This window comes from Ranitomeya imitator, chromosome 5 (genome assembly GCF_032444005.1).
Source record: "Ranitomeya imitator isolate aRanImi1 chromosome 5, aRanImi1.pri, whole genome shotgun sequence".
Classification (NCBI taxonomy): domain Eukaryota; kingdom Metazoa; phylum Chordata; class Amphibia; order Anura; family Dendrobatidae; genus Ranitomeya; species Ranitomeya imitator.
In genome coordinates this window covers 707,629,418-707,655,673 of record NC_091286.1, presented here as the reverse complement: position 1 = coordinate 707,655,673, position 26,256 = coordinate 707,629,418, and the positions used below count along the sequence as shown (strand labels likewise).

Genomic DNA, 26,256 nt, shown 5'->3' with positions numbered 1-26,256 from the left:
ATGATCTAGATAAGAGAACTGAAGGTAAACTGATCAAATTTGCAGACAATGCAAAGCTAGGAGGGATAGCTAAAGGTACCGTCACACATAACGATATCGTTGCTTTTTGTGACTTAGCAACGATATCGTTAACGAAATCGTTATGTGTGACAGCGACCAACGATCAGGCCCCTGCTGGGAGATCGTTGGTTGCTGGGGAAAGTCCAGCACTTTATTTTGTCGCTGGATCTCCCGCTGAATCGGCGTGTGCGACGCCGATTCAGCGATGTCTTCACTGGTAACCAGGGTAAACATCGGGTTACTAAGCGCAGAGCCGCGCTTAGTAACCCGATGTTTACCCTGGTTACCGTTGTAAATGTAAAAAAAACAAACACTACATACTTACATTCCGGTGTCTGGTCAGGTCCCTCGCCGTCAGCTTTCCGCACTGACTGGTGAGCGCCGGCCAGCCGTAAAGCACAGCGGTGACGTCACCGCTGTACTTTACGGCCGGCGCTCAGTCAGTGCGGGAAGCTGAAGGCGAGGGACATGACCAGACACCGGGAATGTAAGTATGTAGTGTACATTTACAACGGTAACCAGGGTAAACATTGGGTTACTAAGCGCGGCCCTGCGCTTAGTAACCCGATGTTTACCCTGGTTACCCGGGGACTTCGGGATCGTTGGTCGCTGGAGAGCTGTCTGTGTGACAGCTCTCCAGCGACCACACAGCGACGCTGCAGCGATCGGCATCGTTGTCGGTATCACTGCAGCGTCGCTTAGTGTGACGGTACCTTAACACTAGAGAAGACAGAGGATTCAGAAGGATCTAGATAAGCTTAAACAATGGGCAATAACTAATAGAATGATATTTAACATGGAGAAATGCAAAATTCTACATCTGGGCAAGAAAAACAAAAATTACATTATAGAAAGGTCGGAATAGATGTAAGCAACAGCACGTGTGAAATAGGCTTGGGTATACTAATAGATCACAGACTGCACATGAGTCAACAGTGTGATGCAGCAGCAAAAAAGAGAAGTATACTCTAGATCACGTGCAGTAATTATCCTCCTCTACTCCTGCTTGGTCAGGCCTCCTCTGGAATACCGTGTCCAGTTCTGGGCACCACTTTTTAAAAAGACATTGAAAAACTGGAGCAAGTTTAGAGAAGAGCGACCAGGATGGTGAGCGGACTGCAAAGTATAATCAACAGTTTGCCAAAAAGGCAACAAATCCCTTAATTTTTAGTTCTTTCGTTAACTTTTATTATTAACTATAGAAGGAAACCATTTAAACTCGCACACATCGGTTTCACTGGGCGAACGCTAGCGTATTTATAACTGAATACGTTCCTTTCTATATGGCGCTAATAGTCCTGCCTATACATTTATCATTTCATTCAGGCATGTGGATCAAGGTGCGGCCCATGTACCACATCTATCGCCCCAGTATAGCTTCACCGCTATGTGCTATTAAAAATTGCCCTAAGCCTCCCCGACATGTTTCACCAGCACCACTGGCGTCATCAGGGGATTGAGGCTACAATGTTTCCTCTAGTAAATAATAATAAAAGTTAATTTTTAGGTCTTTAGTTAAGGGATTTGTTGCCTTTTTGGCAAACTGTTAATTATATTTGTTATCCTAGGCTGACCAACGGACTGCACAGTATGTCCTACGAGGAACGGTTAAAGGATCTGGGAACGTTTAGCTTCCAAAAAAGAAGAGGAGACTTAATAGCTGTCTACAAATATCTGAAGGGCTGTCACATTGTAGAGGATCATCATTATTGATATTTACACATGGAAACACGAGAAGCAATGGAACAAACCTGAAAGGGAGAAGATACAGATTAGATATTAGAAAAACCTGACAGGGTAATCAATGAGAGGAACAGGCGGCCACGAGAGGTGGTGAGTTCTCCTTCAATGGAAGTCTTCACATAGAGGCTGGACAGACATCTGCCTGAGATGGTTCAGGACTCCTGCATTGAACAAAGTGGTTGGACACGAGGACCCCGGAGGTCCCTTCCAAATCTAACATTCTATCTTGCACCTTTTTGGTTTTTTTTACTTCTGCACTTTTATTTCCAATGTGGCCGCGGTTTTTGTTTTAGATGTTTCGCAGGGTCTGCTGCTACTGAAGTCTTATTTTTATTGTGATTCTTCTCCATTGTAGCTGAAGTCTCAACCCTTAAAAATGACTAACCTTTTTGCGTCAAACTCCGACAGGAGCGACGTCTCACAGAGCAGCATTCTGTGTAAGCATCTCACACCTACGCCAGGAGAAAAAGTGAGCAGAGCTGCAACTAAAAGCTCAGGCTCGTGGGCGGCAGCTCCAGGATCTAGTACTTTCATCCCACTTTAATAACAGCCACGGGTGGAATCCACCCGTGACTATTAACCGGTTAAATGCCTCTGTCAAACTCTGACAGTGGCATTCAATGCGTGCTTCCGGCCATCAGGCCAGAATTTCGCCCATCGGTGACCCCCGTCACGTGATCGCGGGTCACTGATGGGCTAGTATGACAACCAGAGGTCTCCTGAAGACCTATATGCTTGTCACTGCTGGCTTGCTGTGGGCACCACCCGGTGGTCGGCGATCTGATCATCACCTGCATGTAGCAGATTCGGAAGAAGAGCTGCAGTGTCAGTCACCAGACGCACGCGGGGCAGGACTCTTCGGGAAGGGGGTGAACGGCTCTGATGGGCGGCAGCAATATTGCCTCTGAATGATGAAATGTGACGATAAATAACAAAACCTGATCTATTATATAACATTACAGCCAAAATAAAACTTCACCCAGAAGAGTGGGAACGGGGCACAGGACAGGACCCATCCCCAACGGTGGCAGGTCACAGGACAGGACCCATCCCCCCCACGATGGCAGGTCACAGGACAGAACCCATCCCACCCCCACCGTGGCAGGTCACAGGACACGACCATCCCCCCACAGTGGCAGGTTACAGGACAGGACCAATCCCACAGAGGTGAGACTCTGCCGGTCACATGCCCGCACTCCTCCTCGTCCATCACTTGTTCACCTTCTCCCGGTACTTGCTGTGCGTTTGCTGCAGGAAGCTCTGGAAGGCCGGCTCCTCCAGTCTAGACTCTGCCACTGCCAATGGGAAAGGTGGAGACATAAGAGCAGCAGCCTCAGCAGCCAATCACAGCAAAGCTTTGACTTTACAACTGCAGCATATGAATTGAAAGTTGCGCTGTGATTGGTGTTATCTGCAATGAATTTCACCTCCCCAATGCACGACAGGGCAGCACCTATGGCCGACACATTCACTTCATCAGTCACATCCCAACAGCCATCTCCTAAAGACCACCCCGACTCCTGCACTCCACCAACCTCCTCCCCCTAATGACCTCCGCCCAAACCACCTCCTCCCCCTAATGACCTCCACCCAAACCTCCTCCTCCCCCTAATGACCTCCACCCAAATATCCGCAGAGAGGAGCCCAGAACAAGCAGAGGTCTCTCACCAGCCTCCTCCTCGTGCCCAGAGCAGAAGCAGATGTGGCCTCTCACCTGAGTGATCAATGTCATCTGTGTCGCTGTCCTCCGCTTCTTCATCATCCTCCATATTCCCCCGAGTGAGGATCAGATCTGACGGCCCCGCAGCTGCTTCATCCAGACCTGAGAGGGAGAGAAAAGCCGTTACCGAGGATTACCCCTCGAAGGTCAGTCACACTGGTCATCTGCCCCCTCCATATTTCCTACCTCCTGATGGAAGTCCTGGGTCCAGAGGCACAGATCCCATGTCCCGGCGCAGCCGATCCAACTGCTCCTGCTGCTCCATCTGCTTCTCCTCCTCCTGCAGGCCAGGACAACACGGGGATCTGATACCAGCTCACGACTCAGACACCATCTCTCCCCTTCACCCCCTATCCTCTACATGGATCAGGAAACATTGCCCCACACACGGATCAGGCACCATTTCTCTCCACACACACATACGTGGATCAGGCACCATTTCTCTCCTCATACATACGTGGATCAGGCACCATTTCTCTCCACACACACATACGTGGATCAGGCACCATTTCTCTCCTCATACATACGTGGATCAGGCACCATTTCTCTCCACACACACATATGTGGATCAGGCACCATTTCTCTCCTCATACATACGTGGATCAGGCACCATTTCTCTCCACACACACATACGTGGATCAGGCCCCATTTCTCTCCTCATACATACGTGGATCAGGCACCATTTCTCTCCACACACATACGTGGATCAGGCACCATTTCTCTCCTCATACATACGTGGATCAGGCACCATTTCTCTCCTCATACATACGTGGATCAGGCACCATTTCTCTCCTCACACACATATGTGGATCAGGCACCATTTCTCTCCTCACACACATATGTGGATCAGGCACCATTTCTCTCCTCATACATACGTGGATCAGGCACCATTTCTCTCCTCATACATACGTGGATCAGGCACCATTTCTCTCCACACACACATATGTGGATCAGGCACCATTTCTCTCCTCATACATACGTGGATCAGGCCCCATTTCTCTCCTCATACATACGTGGATCAGGCACCATTTCTCTCCACACACATACGTGGATCAGGCACCATTTCTCTCCTCATACATACGTGGATCAGGCACCATTTCTCTCCTCATACATACGTGGATCAGGCACCATTTCTCTCCTCACACACATATGTGGATCAGGCACCATTTCTCTCCTCACACACATATGTGGATCAGGCACCATTTCTCTCCTCACACACATATGTGGATCAGGCACCATTTCTCACCTCACACACATATGTGGATCAGGCACCATTCCTCTCCTCATACATACGTGGATCAGGCACCATTTCTCTCCTCATACATACGTGGATCAGGCACCATTTCTCTCCACACACACATATGTGGATCAGGCACCATTTCTCTCCTCATACATACGTGGATCAGGCACCATTTCTCTCCACACACACATATGTGGATCAGGCACCATTTCTCTCCTCACACACATATGTGGATCAGGCACCATTTCTCTCCTCACACACATATGTGGATCAGGCACCATTTCTCTCCACACACACATATGTGGATCAGGCACCATTCCTCTCCTCATACATACGTGGATCAGGCACCATTTCTCTCCACACACACATATGTGGATCAGGCACCATTTCTCTCCACACACACATACGTGGATCAGGCACCATTTCTCTCCTCACACACATATGTGGATCAGGCACCATTTCTCTCCTCATACATACGTGGATCAGGCACCATTTCTCTCCTCACACACATATGTGGATCAGGCACCATTTCTCTCCACACACACATATGTGGATCAGGCACCATTTCTCTCCACACACACATACGTGGATCAGGCACCATTTCTCTCCTCATACATACGTGGATCAGGCACCATTTCTCTCCACACACACATACGTGGATCAGGCACCATTTCTCTCCTCACACACATATGTGGATCAGGCACCATTTCTCTCCTCATACATACGTGGATCAGGCACCATTTCTCTCCTCATACATACGTGGATCAGGCACCATTTCTCTCCACACACACATGTGGATCAGGCACCATTTCTCTCCTCACACACATATGTGGATCAGGCACCATTTCTCTCCTCACACACATATGTGGATCAGGCACCATTTCTCTCCACACACACATATGTGGATCAGGCACCATTTCTCTCCACACACACATACGTGGATCAGGCACCATTTCTCTCCACACACACATATGTGGATCAGGCACCATTTCTCTCCTCATACATACGTGGATCAGGCACCATTTCTCTCCTCACACACATATGTGGATCAGGCACCATTTCTCACCTCACACATACGTGGATCAGGCACCATTTCTCACCTCACACGTACGTACGATCAGGCACCATTTCTCACCTCACACATACGTGGATCAGGCACCATTTCTCACCTCACACGTACGTACGATCAGGCACCATTTCTCTACCCCCACCCGCTACATGGATCAGGCACCATTCCCCCCACCCGGATCACACAGCTCCTAGGCTCCCATGACTCACCGCAGCCTGGCGGAGGCGCTCGTACTCGGGCCGGAACTCTCTATGGAGGAGAAGAGTGCATTATGAGTAAGGCACGGGGCATAGATGCCTCCCTCATCGCAGGTGTCTCCTCACCTCTCATACTCCTCTGCTGCCTCTGAGACCTTCACAAAGAAGTCGTCCATCCCAGCTCCGGTCACAGCGGAGACCCCTACCACCTGTAGACAAAGGAGAGTAGGATGAAGGGGTTCTGACGGGCGATACATGCGGTGCGAGGCCGCAGATAGGGCACACGTTACCCGCAGGGCGTTGTAGAACTCGTCCAGGACCAGGCTCATGGAGCGGGTCAGATTACTGACGTACGACGTCTCCTGGTTCAGAGCGTCCTGGAAACTCTCAAAATCCTGCATCCACTCTACTGCAAAGCTGTGATCGATGATGTCCGTCTGCAGGAAGGGAGAGGATTACTGCCCGAGCCCTACAATCACCACCGTCTGACTGCCATTGTGGTGGACCCACCTTGTTCATGACGACAATGAATGGCAGCTTGGTCTTGTACATGATGCTGTAAGAGAAGATGTGTCACACTGGCGGCACATGACCATCCCACACCCCTCCCCAAGGCGGGCACCCACCTGCAGGCGTACAGCATGTTGGACATGAAGGTAACAGGGCTGGTACTGCGGGACGTGTCCATGACGTAGACCACCACCGATGGGAAGGAAGACGCCTGCAGCGAGAAGATGGAGGAGACTCAACCTTCCTGCACTGATTTATGTAGCGGCCCCGCACCTTCCACTACTCACCAGCGCCTCGGTGATGATGGACCCCGAGGCCGACCACGTGAACACCTCAATCTGTCCCGGTGTGTCTATCAGGACGTACCTGTGGAGGTCGAGGGGAACAGTCAGGGCCTGGCTCACCCCCACTGACCAGCGAAGAGCCGCAGATACTTACCGACAGTTCTCCTGCCTCTTCTCTATGAACTTCACCACCTGCAGAGGAAAGAGGAAGGTGAGCGAGGCGTGGGGGCGGCCACTGGTCACATGACTGCGCCAACACTCACCTGATCAAACCGCGTGGCAAACAGATTAAGGGAGGTGACGATGCCGCCATTGGGTCCAAGTCCATATCTGATGGTGGGGCTCAGGATCAGCCGACAACAACCCTGTACAACGAGCAGAGATCAAAGTGCCCACCATCCAAGCCGAGCCCACAGCGATACCAGTAGAGCCCACAGCGATATCAGAACACCCTACACCAACCGAGCCCACAGCTATACCGGTACACCCCACACCAACCGAGCCCACAGCGACAGCGATACCGGTACACCCCACACCAGCCGAGCCCACAACGACAGCGATACCGGTACACCCCACACCAACCGAGCCCACAGCTATACCGGTACACCCCACACCAACCGAGCCCACAGCGATACCGCTACACCCCACACCAACCGAGCCCACAGCGACAGCGATACCGGTACACCCCACACCAGCCGAGCCCACAGCGATACCAGAACACCCCCCACCAACCGAGCTCACAGCTATACCGGTACACCCCACACCAACCGAGCCCACAGCGACAGCGATACCGGTACACCCCACACCAACCGAGCCCACAGCGATACCGCTACACCCCACACCAACCGAGCCCACAGCGATACCAGTAGAGCCCACACCAACCGAGCTCACAGCTATACCGGTACACTCCACACCAACCGAGCCCACAGCGATACCGCTACACCCCACACCAACCGAGCCCACAGCGATACCAGAACACCCCACACCAACCGAGCCCACAGCTATACCGGAACACCCCACACCAACCGAGCCCACAGCGATACCGGAACACCCCCCACCAACCAAGCCCACAGCGATACCGCTACACCCCACACCAGCCGAGCCCACAGCGATACCAGAACACCCCACACCAGCCGAGCCCACAGCGACAGCGATACCGGTACACCCCACACCAGCCGAGCCCACAGCGATACCAGAACACCCCCCACCAACCGAGCTCACAGCTATACCGGTACACCCCACACCAACCGAGCCCACAGCGACAGCGATACCGGTACACCCCACACCAACCGAGCCCACAGCGATACCGCTACACCCCACACCAACCGAGCCCACAGCGACACCGGTACACCCCACACCAACCGAGCCCACAGCGACAGCGATACCGCTACACCCCACACCAACCGAGCCCACAGCGATACCAGTAGAGCCCACACTAGCCGAGCCCACAGCTATACCGGTACACCCCACACCAACCGAGCCCACAGCTATACCGGTACACCCCACACCAACCGAGCCCACAGCGATACCGCTACACCCCACACCAACCGAGCCCACAGCGACAGCGATACCGCTACACCCCACACCAACCGAGCCCACAGCGATACCAGTAGAGCCCACACCAGCCGAGCCCACAGCGATATCAGAACACCCCACACCAACCGAGCCCACAGCTATACCGGTACGCCCCACAGCAACCGAGCCCACAGCGATACCGCTACACCCCACAGCAACCGAGCCCACAGCGACAGCGATACCGGTACACCCCACACCAGCCGAGCCCACAGCGATACCAGAACACCCCCCACCAACCGAGCTCACAGCTATACCGGTACACCCCACACCAGCCGAGCCCACACCAGCCAAGCCCACAGCGACAGCGATACCGCTACACCCCACACCAACCGAGCCCACAGCGATACCAGTAGAGCCCACACCAGCCGAGCCCACAGCGATACCAGAACACCCCCCACCAACCGAGCTCACAGCTATACCGGTACACCCCACACCAACCGAGCCCACAGCGATACCAGAACACCCCCCACCAACCGAGCCCACAGCGATACCGCTACACCCCACACCAACCGAGCCCACAGCGATACCGGTACACCCCACACCAACCGAGCCCACAGCGATACCGCTACACCCCACACCAACCGAGCCCACAGCTATACCGGTACACCCCACACCAACCGAGCCCACAGCGATACCGGTACACCCCACACCAGCCGAGCCCACAGCGATACCAGAACACCCCACACCAGCCGAGCCCACAGCGATACCGGAACACCCCCCACCAACCGAGCCCACAGCGATACCAGAACACCCCCCACCAACCGAGCCCACAGCTATACCAGAACACCCCCCACCAACCGAGCCCACAGCGATACCAGAACACCCCCCACCAACCGAGCCCACAGCGATACCAGAACACCCCCCACCAACCGAGCCCACAGCTATACCAGAACACCCCCCACCAACCGAGCCCACAGCGATACCAGAACACCCCCCACCAACCGAGCCCACAGCTATACCAGAACACCCCCCACCAACCGAGCCCACAGCGATACCAGAACACCCCCCACCAACCGAGCCCACAGCTATACCAGAACACCCCCCACCAACCGAGCCCACAGCGATACCAGAACACCCCCCACCAACCGAGCCCACAGCTATACCAGAACACCCCCCACCAACCGAGCCCACAGCGACAGCGATACCGGTACACCCCACACCAACCGAGCCCACAGCGACAGCGATACCGGTACACCCCACACCAACCGAGCCCACAGCGATACCGCTACACCCCACACCAACCGAGCCCACAGCGACAGCGATACCGGTACACCCCACACCAACCGAGCCCACAGCGACAGCGATACCGCTACACCCCACACCAACCGAGCCCACAGCGATACCAGTAGAGCCCACACCAGCCGAGCCCACAGCTATACCGGTACACCCCACACCAACCGAGCCCACAGCTATACCGGTACACCCCACACCAACCGAGCCCACAGCGATACCGCTACACCCCACACCAACCGAGCCCACAGCGACAGCGATACCGCTACACCCCACACCAACCGAGCCCACAGCGATACCAGTAGAGCCCACACCAGCCGAGCCCACAGCGATATCAGAACACCCCACACCAACCGAGCCCACAGCTATACCGGTACGCCCCACACCAACCGAGCCCACAGCTATACCGGTACGCCCCACAGCAACCGAGCCCACAGCGATACCGCTACACCCCACAGCAACCGAGCCCACAGCGACAGCGATACCGGTACACCCCACACCAGCCGAGCCCACAGCGATACCAGAACACCCCCCACCAACCGAGCTCACAGCTATACCGGTACACTCCACACCAGCCGAGCCCACACCAGCCGAGCCCACAGCGACAGCGATACCGCTACACCCCACACCAACCGAGCCCACAGCGATACCAGTAGAGCCCACACCAGCCGAGCCCACAGCGATACCAGAACACCCCCCACCAACCGAGCTCACAGCTATACCGGTACACCCCACACCAACCGAGCCCACAGCGATACCAGAACACCCCCCACCAACCGAGCCCACAGCGATACCGCTACACCCCACACCAACCGAGCCCACAGCGATACTGGTACACCCCACACCAACCGAGCCCACAGCGATACCGCTACACCCCACACCAACCGAGCCCACAGCTATACCGGTACACCCCACACCAACCGAGCCCACAGCTATACCGGAACACCCCACACCAACCGAGATCACAGCGATACCAGAACACCCCCCACCAACCGAGCCCACAGCGATACCGCTATACCCCACACCAACCGAGCCCACAGCGATACTGGTACACCCCACACCAACCGAGCCCACAGCGATACCGCTACACCCCACACCAACCGAGCCCACAGCTATACCGGTACACCCCACACCAACCGAGCCCACAGCTATACCGGAACACCCCACACCAACCGAGATCACAGCGATACCAGAACACCCCCCACCAACCGAGCCCACAGCTATACCGGAACACCCCACACCAACCGAGCCCACAGCTATACCGGAACACCCCACACCAACCGAGCCCACAGCTATACCAGAACACCCCACACCAACCGAGATCACAGCGATACCAGAACACCCCCCACCAACCGAGCCCACAGCTATACCAGAACACCCCCCACCAACCGAGCCCACAGCGATACCGCTACACCCCACACCAACCGAGCCCACAGCTATACCGGTACACCCCACACCAACCGAGCCCACAGCGATACCAGAACACCCCCCACCAACCGAGATCACAGCGATACCAGAACACCCCCCACCAACCGAGCCCACAGCTATACCAGAACACCCCCCACCAACCGAGCCCACAGCGATACCGGTACCAATAGGAGAAGGATACTGCTTCATCACCTCCTTGTACTTAACTGTGTCCCGAATATCTGTGGAGGGGAATACACCACACATTATAGGGGGAGGAGGAGAGGAATACACCACACATTATAGGGGGGGAGGAGGGGAATACACCACACATTATAGGGGGAGGAGGAGAGGAATACACCACACATTATAGGGGGAGGAGGAGGAGAATAAACCACACATTATAGGGGGAGGAGGAGGAGGAATACACCACACATTATAGGGGGGGAGGAGGAGGAATACACCACACATTATAGGGGGAGGAGGAGGAGGGGAATACACCACACATTATAGGGGAGGAGGAGGGGAATACACCACACATTATAGGGGGGGAGGAGGAGGAATACACCACACATTATAGGGGGAGGAGGAGGAGGGGAATACACCACACATTATAGGGGAGGAGGAGGGGAATACACCACACATTATAGGGGGAGGAGGAGGAGGGGAATACACCACACATTATAGGGGAGGAGGAGGGGAATACACCACACATTATAGGGGGAGGAGGGGGGGAATACACCGCACATTATAGGGGGAGGAGGAGGAGGGGAATACACCACACATTATAGGGGGAGGAGGAGGAGGGGAATACACCACACATTATAGGGGGAGGAGGAGGAGGGGAATACACCACACATTATAGGGGGGGAGGAGGAGGAATACACCACACATTATAGGGGGAGGAGGAGGAGGGGAATACACCACACATTATAGGGGAGGAGGAGGGGAATACACCACACATTATAGGGGGAGGAGGAGAGGAATACACCGCACATTATAGGGGGAGGAGGGGGGGAATACACCGCACATTATAGGGGGAGGAGGAGAGGAATACACCGCACATTATAGGGGGAGGAGGAGAGGAATACACCACACATTATAGGGGGAGGAGGAGGGGAATACACCACACATTATAGGGGGAGGAGGAGGGAAATACACCGCACATTATAGGGGGAGGAGGAGGGGAATACACCACACATTATAGGGGGGGAGGAGGGGAATACACCACACATTATAGGGGGAGGAGGAGAGGAATACACCGCACATTATAGGGGGAGGAGGAGAGGAATACACCACACATTATAGGGGGAGGAGGAGGGGAATACACCGCACATTATAGGGGGAGGAGGAGGGGAATACACCGCACATTATAGGGGGAGGAGGAGGGGAATACACCGCACATTATAGGGGGAGGAGGAGAGGAATACACCGCACATTATAGGGGGAGGAGGAGAGGAATACACCGCACATTATAGGAGGAGGAGGAGGAGAATAAACCACACATTATAGGGGGAGGAGGAGGATAATACACCGCAAATTTTATAGGGGGAGGAGGAGGAGAATACACCACACATTATAGGGGGGGGAAGAGGAGGGGAATACACCACACATTATATGGGGAGGAGGAGGAGGGGAATACACCACACATTATAGGGGAGGAGGGGAACACACCGCACATTATAGGGGAGGAGGGGAATACACCGCACATTATAGGGGGAGGAGGAGAGGAATACACCACACATTATAGGGGGAGGAGGAGAGGAATACACCGCACATTATAGGGGAGGAGGGGAATACACCACACATTATAGGGGGAGGAGGAGAGGAATACACCACACATTATAGGGGGAGGAGGAGGGGAATACACCACACATTATAGGGGGAGGAGGAGGGGAATACACCACACATTATAGGGGGAGGAGGAGGGGAATACACCACACATTATAGGGGAGGAGGGGAATACACCGCACATTATAGGGGGAGGAGGAGGGGAATACACCACACATTATAGGGGAGGAGGGGAATACACCGCACATTATAGGGGAGGAGGGGAATACACCACACATTATAGGGGGAGGAGGAGGGGAATGCACCACACATTATAGGGGGAGGAGGAGGAGGGGAATACACCACATATTATAGGGGGAGGAGGAGGAGGAATACACCACATATTATAGGGGGAGGAGGAGGGGAATACACCGCACATTATAGGGGGAGGAGGAGGGGAATACACCACACATTATAGGGGGGGAGGAGGGGAATACACCACACATTATAGGGGGAGGAGGAGAGGAATACACCGCACATTATAGGGGGAGGAGGAGAGGAATACACCACACATTATAGGGGGAGGAGGAGGGGAATACACCGCACATTATAGGGGGAGGAGGAGGGGAATACACCGCACATTATAGGGGGAGGAGGAGGGGAATACACCGCACATTATAGGGGGAGGAGGAGAGGAATACACCGCACATTATAGGGGGAGGAGGAGAGGAATACACCGCACATTATAGGAGGAGGAGGAGGAGAATAAACCACACATTATAGGGGGAGGAGGAGGATAATACACCGCAAATTTTATAGGGGGAGGAGGAGGAGAATACACCACACATTATAGGGGGGGGAAGAGGAGGGGAATACACCACACATTATATGGGGAGGAGGAGGAGGGGAATACACCACACATTATAGGGGAGGAGGGGAACACACCGCACATTATAGGGGAGGAGGGGAATACACCGCACATTATAGGGGGAGGAGGAGAGGAATACACCACACATTATAGGGGGAGGAGGAGAGGAATACACCGCACATTATAGGGGAGGAGGGGAATACACCACACATTATAGGGGGAGGAGGAGAGGAATACACCACACATTATAGGGGGAGGAGGAGGGGAATACACCACACATTATAGGGGGAGGAGGAGGGGAATACACCACACATTATAGGGGGAGGAGGAGGGGAATACACCACACATTATAGGGGAGGAGGGGAATACACCGCACATTATAGGGGGAGGAGGAGGGGAATACACCACACATTATAGGGGAGGAGGGGAATACACCGCACATTATAGGGGAGGAGGGGAATACACCACACATTATAGGGGGAGGAGGAGGGGAATGCACCACACATTATAGGGGGAGGAGGAGGAGGGGAATACACCACATATTATAGGGGGAGGAGGAGGAGGAATACACCACATATTATAGGGGGAGGAGGAGGAGGAGAATACACCACACATTATAGGGGAGGAGGGGAATACACCACATATTATAGGAGGAGGAGGAGGAGGAGGAGGAGAATACACCACACATTATAGGGGAGGAGGGGAATACACCACATATTATAGGGGGAGGAGGAGGAGGGGAATACACCGCACATTATAGGGGGAGGAAGAGGAGGGGAATGCACCACACATTATAGGGGGAGGAGGAGGGGAATACACCACATATTATAGGGGGAGGAGGAGGAGGAATACACCACATATTATAGGAGGAGGAGGGGAATACACCACATATTATAGGGGAGGAGGGGAATACACCACATATTATAGGGGGGGAGGAGGAGAGGAATACACCGCACATTATAGGGGGAGGAGGAGGAGGAATACACCACATATTATAGGGGGAGGAGGAGGAGAATACACCACACATTATAGGGGGAGGAGGAGGAGAATACACCACACATTATAGGGGGAGGAGGAGGAGAATACACCACACATTATAGGGGGAGGAGGAGGATAATACACCGCAAATTTTATAGGGGGAGGAGGAGGAGAATACACCACACATTATAGGGGGAGGAGGAGGAGAATACACCGCACATTATAGGGGGAGGAGGAGGAGAATACACCACACATTATAGGGGGAGGAGGAGGATAATACACCGCAAATTTTATAGGGGGAGGAGGAGGAGAATACACCACACATTATAGGGGGAGGAGGAGGAGAATACACCGCACATTATAGGGGGGGGGGGGGGAGGGGAATACACCGCACATTATAGGGGAGGAGGAGAATACACCACACATTATAGGGGAGGAGGGGAATACACCACATATTATAGGGGGAGGAGGAGGAGGAGGAGGAGAATACACCACACATTATAGGGGAGGAGGAGGGGAATACACCACACATTATAGGGGAGGAGGGGAATACACCGCACATTATAGGGGGAGGAGGAGGAGAATACACCGCACATTATAGGGGAGGAGGGGAATACACCACACATTATAGGGGGAGGAGGAGGAGGGGAATACACCGCACATTATAGGGGGAGGAGGAGGGGAATACACCACACATTATAGGGGAGGAGGGGAATACACCGCACATTATAGGGGGAGGAGGAGAGGAATACACCACACATTATAGGGGGAGGAGGAGGAGAATACACCGCACATTATAGGGGAGGAGGGGAATACACCACACATTATAGGGGGAGGAGGAGGAGGGGAATACACCGCACATTATAGGGGGAGGAGGAGGGGAATACACCACACATTATAGGGGAGGAGGAGGGGAAAACACCACACATTATAGGGGGAGGAGGAGGAGAATACACCGCACATTATAGGGGAGGAGGGGAATACACCACACATTATAGGGGAGGAGGAGGAGGAATACACCACATATTATAGGGGGAGGAGGAGGAGGGGAATGCACCGCACATTATAGGGGAGGAGGAGGAGGGGAATACACCACATATTATAGGGGGAGGAGGAGGAGGAATACACCACATATTATAGGGGGAGGAAGAGGAGGGGAATACACCACACATTATAGGGGGAGGAGGAGGAGGAGGAGAATACACCACACATTATAGGGGAGGAGGAGGAGGGGAATACACCGCACATTATAGGGGGAGGAGGAGGAGGAATACACCACATATTATAGGGGGAGGAGGAGGAGGAGAATACACCACACATTATAGGGGGAGGAGGAGGAGAATACACCGAACATTATAGGGGGGGGAGGAGGGGAATACACCGCACATTATAGGGGGAGGAGGGGAATACACCACACATTATAGGGGGAGGAGGAGGGGAATACACAGCACATTATAGGGGGAGGAGGAGGGGAATACACCACATACTATAGGGGGAGGAGGAGGAGGGGAATACACCACATATTATAGGAGGAGGAATACACCACATATTATAGGGGGAGGAAGAGGAGGGGAATACACCACACATTATAGGGGGAGGAGGAGGAGGAGGAGAATACACCACACATTATAGGGGGAGGAGGAGGAGAATACACCGAACATTATAGGGGGAGGAGGAGGAGGGGAATACACCACATATTATAGGGGGAGGAGGGGAATACACCACACATTATAGGGGGAGGAGGAGGGGAATACACAGCACATTATAGGGGGAGGAGGAGGGGAATACACCACACATTATAGGGGGAGGAGGAGGAGGAGGAGAATACACCACACATTATAGGGGAGGAGGGGAATACACCACATATTATAGGGGGAGGAGGAGGAGGAGAATACACCACACATTATAGGGGAGGAGGGGAATACACCACATATTATAGGGGGAGGAGGAGGAGGAGAATACACCACACATTATAGGGGGAGGAGGAGGGGAATACACCGCACATTATAGGGGGAGGAGGAGGATAATACACCGCAAATTTTATAGGGGGAGGAGGAGGAGAATACACCACACATTATAGGGGGAGGAGGAGGAGAATACACCGCACATTATAGGGGGAGGAGGAGGATAATACACCGCAAATTTTATAGGGGGAGGAGGAGGAGAATACACCACACATTATAGGGGGAGGAGGAAGAGAATACACCGCACATTATAGGGGGGGGGAGGAGGGGAATACACCACACATTATAGGGGGAGGAGGAGGAGGAATACACCACATATTATAGGGGGAGGAGGAGGAGGAGAATACACCACACATTATAGGGGGAGGAGGAGGAGAATACACCGAACATTATAGGGGGGGGAGGAGGGGAATACACCGCACATTATAGGGGGAGGAGGGGAATACACCACACATTATAGGGGGAGGAGGAGGGGAATACACAGCACATTATAGGGGGAGGAGGAGGGGAATACACCACATACTATAGGGGGAGGAGGAGGAGGGGAATACACCACATATTATAGGAGGAGGAATACACCACATATTATAGGGGGAGGAAGAGGAGGGGAATACACCACACATTATAGGGGGAGGAGGAGGAGGAGGAGAATACACCACACATTATAGGGGGAGGAGGAGGAGAATACACCGAACATTATAGGGGGAGGAGGAGGAGGGGAATACACCACATATTATAGGGGGAGGAGGGGAATACACCACACATTATAGGGGGAGGAGGAGGGGAATACACAGCACATTATAGGGGGAGGAGGAGGGGAATACACCACACATTATAGGGGGAGGAGGAGGAGGAGGAGAATACACCACACATTATAGGGGAGGAGGGGAATACACCACATATTATAGGGGGAGGAGGAGGAGGAGAATACACCACACATTATAGGGGAGGAGGGGAATACACCACATATTATAGGGGGAGGAGGAGGAGGAGAATACACCACACATTATAGGGGGAGGAGGAGGGGAATACACCGCACATTATAGGGGGAGGAGGAGGATAATACACCGCAAATTTTATAGGGGGAGGAGGAGGAGAATACACCACACATTATAGGGGGAGGAGGAGGAGAATACACCGCACATTATAGGGGGAGGAGGAGGATAATACACCGCAAATTTTATAGGGGGAGGAGGAGGAGAATACACCACACATTATAGGGGGAGGAGGAAGAGAATACACCGCACATTATAGGGGGGGGGAGGAGGGGAATACACCACACATTATAGGGGGAGGAGGGGAATACACCGCAAATTTTATAGGGGGAGGAGGAGGAGAATACACCACATATTATAGGGGGAGGAGGAAGAGAATACACCGCATATTATAGGGGGAGGAGGAAGAGAATACACCGCACATTATAGGGGGGGGGAGGAGGGGAATACACCACACATTATAGGGGGAGGAGGGGAATACACCACACATTATAGGGGGAGGAGGAAGAGAATACACCGCACATTATAGGGGGGGGGAGGAGGGGAATACACCACACATTATAGGGGGAGGAGGAAGAGAATACACCGCACATTATAGGGGGGGGGAGGAGGGGAATACACCACACATTATAGGGGGAGGAGGGGAATACACCGCAAATTTTATAGGGGGAGGAGGAAGAGAATACACCGCACATTATAGGGGGGGGAGGAGGGGAATACACCACACATTATAGGGGGAGGAGGAGGAGGAGGAGAATACACCACACATTATAGGGGAGGAGGGGAATACACCACATATTATAGGGGGAGGAGGAGGAGGAGAATACACCACACATTATAGGGGAGGAGGGGAATACACCACACATTATAGGGGGAGGAGGAGGGGAATACACCGCACATTATAGGGGGAGGAGGAGGATAATACACCGCAAATTTTATAGGGGGAGGAGGAGGAGAATACACCACACATTATAGGGGGAGGAGGAGGAGAATACACCGCACATTATAGGGGGAGGAGGAGGATAATACACCGCAAATTTTATAGGGGGAGGAGGAGGAGAATACACCACACATTATAGGGGGAGGAGGAAGAGAATACACCGCACATTATAGGGGGGGGGGAGGAGGGGAATACACCACACATTATAGGGGGAGGAGGGGAATACACCGCAAATTTTATAGGGGGAGGAGGAGGAGAATACACCACATATTATAGGGGGAGGAGGAAGAGAATACACCGCACATTATAGGGGAGGAGGGGAATACACCGCACATTATAGGGGAGGAGGGGAATACACCACACATTATAGGGGGAGGAGGAGGATAATACACCGCAAATTTTATAGGGGGAGGAGGAGGAGAATACACCACACATTATAGGGGGAGGAGGAGGAGAATACACCGCACATTATAGGGGGGGGAGGAGGGGAATACACCGCACATTATAGGGGGAGGAGGAGGAGAATACACCGCAAATTTTATAGGGGGAGGAGGAGGAGAATACACCACACATTATAGGGGGGTGAGGAGGGGAATACACCGCACATTGTAGGGGGAGGAGGAGGAGGGGAATACACCACACATTATAGGGGAGGAGGGGAATACACCGCACATTATAGGGGGAGGAGGAGAGGAATACACCGCACATTATAGGGGGAGGAGGAGGAGGGGAATACACCGCACATTATAGGGGGAGGAGGAGGGGAATACACCACACATTATAGGGGAGGAGAAGGGGAAAACACCACACATTATAGGGGAGGAGGGGAATACACCACACATTATAGGGGGAGGAGGAGGGGAATACACCACACATTATAGGGGAGGAGGAGGGGAATACACCACACATTATAGGGGAGGAGGAGGGGAAAACACCACACATTATAGGGGGAGGAGGAGGAGGGGAATGCACCGCACATTATAGGGGAGGAGGAGGAGGAATACACCACACATTATAGGGGAGGAGGAGGAGGAATACACCACATATTATAGGGGGAGGAGGAGGAGGGGAATGCACCGCACATTATAGGGGAGGAGGATGAGGGGAATGCACCACAAATTATAAGGCAGGAGGGGAATACACCACATATTATAGGAGGAGGAGGGGAATACACCGCACATTATAGGGGGAGGAGGGGAATACACCACATATTATAGGGGGAGGAGGAGGAGGAATACACCACATATTATAGGGGGAGGAAGAGGAGGGGAATACACCACACATTATAGGGGAGGAGGGGAATACACCACATATTATAGGGGGAGGAGGAGGAGGAGGAGGAGGAGGAGAATACACCACACATTATAGGGGAGGAGGGAAATACACCACACATTATAGGGGGAGGAGGAGGAGGAGGAGAATACACCACACATTATAGGGGGAGGAGGAGGAGAATACACCACACATTATAGGGGAGGAGGGGAATACACCACACATTATAGGGGAGGAGGAGGAGGAATACACCACATATTATAGGGGGAGGAGGAGGAGGGGAATGCACCGCACATTATAGGGGGAGGAGGAGGAGAATACATCACACATTATAAGGGAGGAGGGGAATATACCGCACATTATAGGGGGAGGAGGAGGAATACACCACACATTATAGGAGGAGGAGGAGGAGGAGGAGGAGGAGGGGAATACACCAGACATTATAGGGGGGAGGAGGAGGAGGAGGGGAATACACCACACATTATAGGGGAGGAGGAGGAGGAATACACCACACATTATAGGGGGAGGAGGAGGAGGGGAATACACCACACATTATAGGGGGAGGGGGAGGAGGGGAATACACCACACATTATAGGGGGAGGAGGAGGAATACACCACATATTATAGGGGGAGGAGGAGGAGGGGAATACACCACACATTATAGGGGGAGGAGGAGGAATACACCACATATTATAGGGGGAGGAGGAGGAGGGGAATACACCACACATTATAGGGGGAGGAGGAGGAATACACCACATATTATAGGGGGAGGAGGAGGAGGGGAATACACCACACATTATAGGGGGAGGAGGAGGAGGGGAATACACCGCACATTACAGGGGGAGGAGGAGGAGGGGAATACACCGCACATTATAGGGGAGGAGGGGAATACACCACACATTATAGGGGGAGGAGGAGGAGAATACACCACACATTATAGGGGGAGGAGGGGAATACACCACACATTATAGGGGGAGGAGGAGGAGGAGGAGGAGAATACACCACACATTATAGGGGGAGGAGGAGGGGAATACACCACACATTATAGGGGGAGGAGGGGAATACACCACACATTATAGGGGGAGGAGGAGGAGGAGGAGGAGAATACACCACACATTATAGGGGAGGAGGAGGGGAATACACCACACATTATAGAGGGAGGAGGAGGAGAATACACCACACATTATAGGGGGAGGAGGAGGAGGGGAATACACCACACATTATAGGGGGAGGAGGAGGAGGGGAATACACCACACATTATATGGGGAGGAGGAGGAGGGGAATACACCACATATTATAGGGGAGGAGGAGGGGAATACACCACACATTATAGGGGAGGAGGGGAATACACCGCACATTATAGAGGGAGGAGGAGGAGGGGAATACACCACACATTATAGGGGGAGGAGGAGGAGGGGAATACACCGCACATTATAGGGGAGGAGGAGGGGAATACACCACACATTATAGGGGGAGGAGGAGGAGGGGAATACACCACACATTATAGGGGGAGGAGGGGAATACACCGCACATTATAGGGGGAGGAGGAGGAGGGGAATACACCACACATTATAGGGGGAGGAGGAGGAGGAGGAATACACCACACATTATAGGGGAGGAGGAGGAGGAGGAATACACCACACATTATAGGGGAGGAAGAGGAGGAGGGGAATACACCAAACATTATAGAGGGGGAGGAGGGGAATACACCACACATTATAGAGGGGGAGGAGGGGAACACACCGCACATTATAGAGGGGGAGGAGGGGAACACACCGCACATTATAGGGGAGGAGGAGGAGGGGAATACACCACACATTATAGGGGGAGGAGGAGGGGAATACACCACACATTATAGGGGAGGAGGAGGAGGGGAATACACCACACATTATAGGGGGAGGAGGGGAATACACCACACATTATAAGGGGAGGAGGGGAATACACCACACATTATAGGGGGGGAGGAGGGGAATACACCACACATTATAGAGGGGGAGGAGGAGGAGCAGGGGAATACACCACACATTATAGGGGAGGAGGGGAATACACCACACATTATAGGGGGGGAGGAGGGGAATACACCACACATTATAGCGGGAGGAGGGGAATACACCACACATTATAGAGGGGGAGGAGGAGGAGGAGGGGAATACACCACACATTATAGAGGGGGAGGAGGGGAATACACCACATATTATAGGGGGAGGAGGAGGAGGAGGGGAATACACCGCACATTATAGGGGGAGGAGGAGGGGAATACACCACACATTATAGAGGGGGAGGAGGAGGAGGAGGGGAATACAGCACACATTATAGAGGGAGGAGGAGGGGAATACACCACACATTATAGAGGGAGGAGGAGGAGGGGAATACACCATACATTATAGGGGGAGGAGCCGGGGAATACAGCACACATTATAGAGGGAGGAGGAGGAGGGAAATACACCACACATTATAGGGGGAGGAGGAGAATACACCACACATTATAGGGGGGAGGAGGAGGAGAATACACCACACATTATAGGGGGAGGAGGAGAATACACCACACATTATAGGGGGAGGAGGAGAATACACCACACATTATAGGGGGAGGAGGAGAATACACCACACATTATAGGGGGAGGAGGAGAATACACCACACATTATAGGGGGAGGAGGAGAATACACCACACATTATAGGGGGAGGAGGAGAATACACCACACATTATAGGGGGAGGAGGAGAATACACCACACATTATAGGGGGGGTCTTGTACCTATGTTTGCAGGGAATGGGATCTCGTGGACGGCCGGGTCCAGGTTGATGACGTACGGAGGTCGGTTCTTCTCATGTAAATAAGATGTCAATCTCTAAGGATGGATATATAAGATATAAGAGGACGTCAGCAACAGAGAAAGGCAAAGATAACCATGTGCCCGGCGCAGGAATCCTTCTTGATCCCCCGTGTGACCGCTGCAGGGATCCTTCTCCCCTCCCCTGTGACCGCTGCAGGGATCCTTCTCCCCCCCCCCCCCCCCCCCGTGACCGCTGCAGGGATCCTTCTCCCCCCCCCCTGTGACCGCTGCAGGGATCCTTCTCCCCTCCCCTGTGACCGCTGCAGGGATCCTTCTCCCCCCCCCCCCCCCGTGACCGCTGCAGGGATCCTTCTCCCCCCCCCCTGTGACCGCTGCAGGGATCCTTCTCCCCTCCCCTGTGACCGCTGCAGGGATCCTTCTCCCCCCCCTGTGACCGCTGCAGGGATCCTTCTCCCCTCCCCTGTGACCGCTGCAGGGATCCTTCTCCCCTCCCGTGACCGCTGCAGGGATCCTTCTCCCCCCCCCCCCCCTGTGACCGCTGCAGGGATCCTTCTCCCCTCCCGTGACCGCTGCAGGGATCCTTCTCCCCCCCCCCCTGTGACCGCTGCAGGGATCCTTCTCCCCTCCCCGTGACCGCTGCAGGGATCCTTCTCCCCCCCCCCCCCGTGACCGCTGCAGGGATCCTTCTCCCCCCCCGTGACCGCTGCAGGGATCCTTCTCCCCTCCCCGTGACCGCTGCAGGGATCCTTCTCCCCCCCCCCCCTGTGACCGCTGCAGGGATCCTTCTGCCCCCCCCCGTGACCGCTGCAGGGATCCTTCTCCCCTCCCCGTGACCGCTGCAGGGATCCTTCTCCCCTCCCCGTGACCGCTGCAGGGATCCTTCTCCCCCCCCCCCCCCGTGACCGCTGCAGGGATCCTTCTGCCCCCCCCGTGACCGCTGCAGGGATCCTTCTCCCCTCCCCTGTGACCCTTCTCCCCTCCCCTGTGACCCTTCTCCCCTCCCCTGTGACCCTTCTCCCCTCCCCTGTGACCCTTCTCCCCTCCCCTGTGACCGCTGCAGGGATCCTTCTCCCCTCCCCTGTGACCGCTGCAGGGATCCTTCTCCCCTCCCCTGTGACCGCTGCAGGGATCCTTCTCCCCTCCCCTGTGACCGCTGCAGGGATCCTTCTCCCCTCCCGTGTGACCGCTGCAGGGATCCTTCTCCCCCCCCCCCCCGTGACCGCTGCAGGGATCCTTCTCCCCTCCCCTGTGACCGCTGCAGGGATCCTTCTCCCCCCCCCCCCCGTGACCGCTGCAGGGATCCTTCTCCCCTCCCCTGTGACCGCTGCAGGGATCCTTCTCCCCTCCCCTGTGACCGCTGCAGGGATCCTTCTCCCCTCCCCTGTGACCGCTGCAGGGATCCTTCTCCCCTCCCCTGTGACCGCTGCAGGGATCCTTCTCCCCTCCCCTGTGACCGCTGCAGGGATCCTTCTCCCCTCCCCTGTGACCGCTGCAGGGATCCTTCTCCCCTCCCCTGTGACCGCTGCAGGGATCCTTCTCCCCTCCCCTGTGACCGCTGCAGGGATCCTTCTCCCCTCCCCTGTGACCGCTGCAGGGATCCTTCTCCCCTCCCCTGTGACCGCTGCAGGGATCCTTCTCCCCTCCCCTGTGACCGCTGCAGGGATCCTTCTCCCCTCCCCTGTGACCGCTGCAGGGATCCTTCTCCCCTCCCCTGTGACCGCTGCAGGGATCCTTCTCCCCTCCCCTGTGACCGCTGCAGGGATCCTTCTCCCCTCCCCTGTGACCGCTGCAGGGATCCTTCTCCCCTCCCCTGTGACCGCTGCAGGGATCCTTCTCCCCTCCCCTGTGACCGCTGCAGGGATCCTTCTCCCCTCCCCTGTGACCGCTGCAGGGATCCTTCTCCCCTGTGACCGCTGCAGGGATCCTTCTCCCCCCCCCCCCCCGTGACCGCTGCAGGGATCCTTCTCCCCCCCCCCCCCCCGTGACCGCTGCAGGGATCCTTCTCCCCTCCCCTGTGACCGCTGCAGGGATCCTTCTCCCCTCCCCTGTGACCGCTGCAGGGATCCTTCTCCCCTCCCCTGTGACCGCTGCAGGGATCCTTCTCCCCTCCCCTGTGACCGCTGCAGGGATCCTTCTCCCCTGTGACCGCTGCAGGGATCCTTCTCCCCTCCCCTGTGACCGCTGCAGGGATCCTTCTCCCTCCCCTGTGACCGCTGCAGGGATCCTTCTCCCTCCCCTGTGACCGCTGCAGGGATCCTTCTCCCCTCCCCTGTGACCGCTGCAGGGATCCTTCTCCCCTCCCCTGTGACCGCTGCAGGGATCCTTCTCCCCCCTCCCCTGTGACCGCTGCAGGGATCCTTCTCCCCTCCCCTGTGACCGCTGCAGGGATCCTTCTCCCCCCCCCTGTGACCGCTGCAGGGATCCTTCTCCCCTCCCCTGTGACCGCTGCAGGGATCCTTCTCCCCTCCCCCGTGACCGCTGCAGGGATCCTTCTCCCCCCCCCCGTGACCGCTGCAGGGATCCTTCTCCCCTCCCCCGTGACCGCTACAGGGATCCTTCTCCCCCCCCCCCTGTGACCGCTGCAGGGACCCTTCTCCCCTCCCCTGTGACCGCTGCAGGGATCCTTCTCCCCTCCCCTGTGACCGCTGCAGGGATCCTTCTCCCCTCCCCTGTGACCGCTGCAGGGATCCTTCTCCCCTCCCCTGTGACCGCTGCAGGGATCCTTCTCCCCTCCCCTGTGACCCTTCTCCCCTCCCCTGTGACCGCTGCAGGGATCCTTCTCCCCTCCCCTGTGACCGCTGCAGGGATCCTTCTCCCCTCACCTGTGACCGCTGCAGGGATCCTTCTCCCCTCCCCTGTGACCGCTGCAGGGATCCTTCTCCCCTCACCTGTGACCGCTGCAGGGATCCTTCTCCCCCCTCCCCTGTGACCGCTGCAGGGATCCTTCTCCCCTCCCCTGTGACCGCTGCAGGGATCCTTCTCTCTCCCCTGTGACCGCTGCAGGGATCCTTCTCCCCTCCCCTGTGACCGCTGCAGGGATCCTTCTCCCCCCTCCCCTGTGACCGCTGCAGGGATCCTTCTCCCCTCCCCTGTGACCGCTGCAGGGATCCTTCTCTCTCCCCTGTGACCGCTGCAGGGATCCTTCTCCCCCCTCCCCTGTGACCGCTGCAGGGATCCTTCTCCCCTCCCCTGTGACCGCTGCAGGGATCCTTCTCCCCCCCCCCTGTGACCGCTGCAGGGATCCTTCTCCCCTCCCCTGTGACCGCTGCAGGGATCCTTCTCCCCCCCCCTGTGACCGCTGCAGGGATCCTTCTCCCCCCCCCCTGTGACCGCTGCAGGGATCCTTCTCCCCCCCCTGTGACCGCTGCAGGGATCCTTCTCCCCCCCCCCTCCCCTGTGACCGCTGCAGGGATCCTTCTCCCCCCCCCTGTGACCGCTGCAGGGATCCTTCTCCCCCCCCCCCTGTGACCGCTGCAGAGATCCTTCTCCCCCCCCCCTGTGACCGCTGCAGGGATCCTTCTCCCCCCCCCTGTGACCGCTGCAGGGATCCTTCTCCCCCCCCCTGTGACCGCTGCAGGGATCCTTCTCCCCCCCCCCTGTGACCGCTGCAGGGATCCTTCTCCCCCCCCCCCCCTGTGA

At 55.2% G+C, this 26,256-nt stretch overlaps 1 protein-coding gene across 1 annotated transcript in view; it reads right to left on the bottom strand.

Annotated features, from left to right (window-relative positions):
• Window positions 1-2,732: 2,732 nt before the first annotated feature.
• The window catches only part of GPN1 (GPN-loop GTPase 1), a 28,759-nt gene continuing 5,235 nt past the window's right edge, over window positions 2,733-26,256 (bottom strand). Inside the window, exons 2-14 of the mRNA XM_069728593.1 lie at window positions 22,578-22,671; window positions 11,238-11,277; window positions 7,087-7,153; window positions 6,978-7,015; window positions 6,827-6,905; window positions 6,656-6,750; window positions 6,540-6,585; window positions 6,320-6,466; window positions 6,156-6,238; window positions 6,042-6,081; window positions 3,710-3,803; window positions 3,518-3,625; window positions 2,733-3,098 (exon numbers count right to left, since the gene is read on the bottom strand). Coding sequence (XP_069584694.1) covers window positions 3,013-3,098; window positions 3,518-3,625; window positions 3,710-3,803; window positions 6,042-6,081; window positions 6,156-6,238; window positions 6,320-6,466; window positions 6,540-6,585; window positions 6,656-6,750; window positions 6,827-6,905; window positions 6,978-7,015; window positions 7,087-7,153; window positions 11,238-11,277; window positions 22,578-22,671 — 1,017 coding nt within the window. The 3' untranslated portion in view covers window positions 2,733-3,012. The remainder of the gene's footprint in view (window positions 3,099-3,517; window positions 3,626-3,709; window positions 3,804-6,041; window positions 6,082-6,155; window positions 6,239-6,319; window positions 6,467-6,539; window positions 6,586-6,655; window positions 6,751-6,826; window positions 6,906-6,977; window positions 7,016-7,086; window positions 7,154-11,237; window positions 11,278-22,577; window positions 22,672-26,256) is intronic.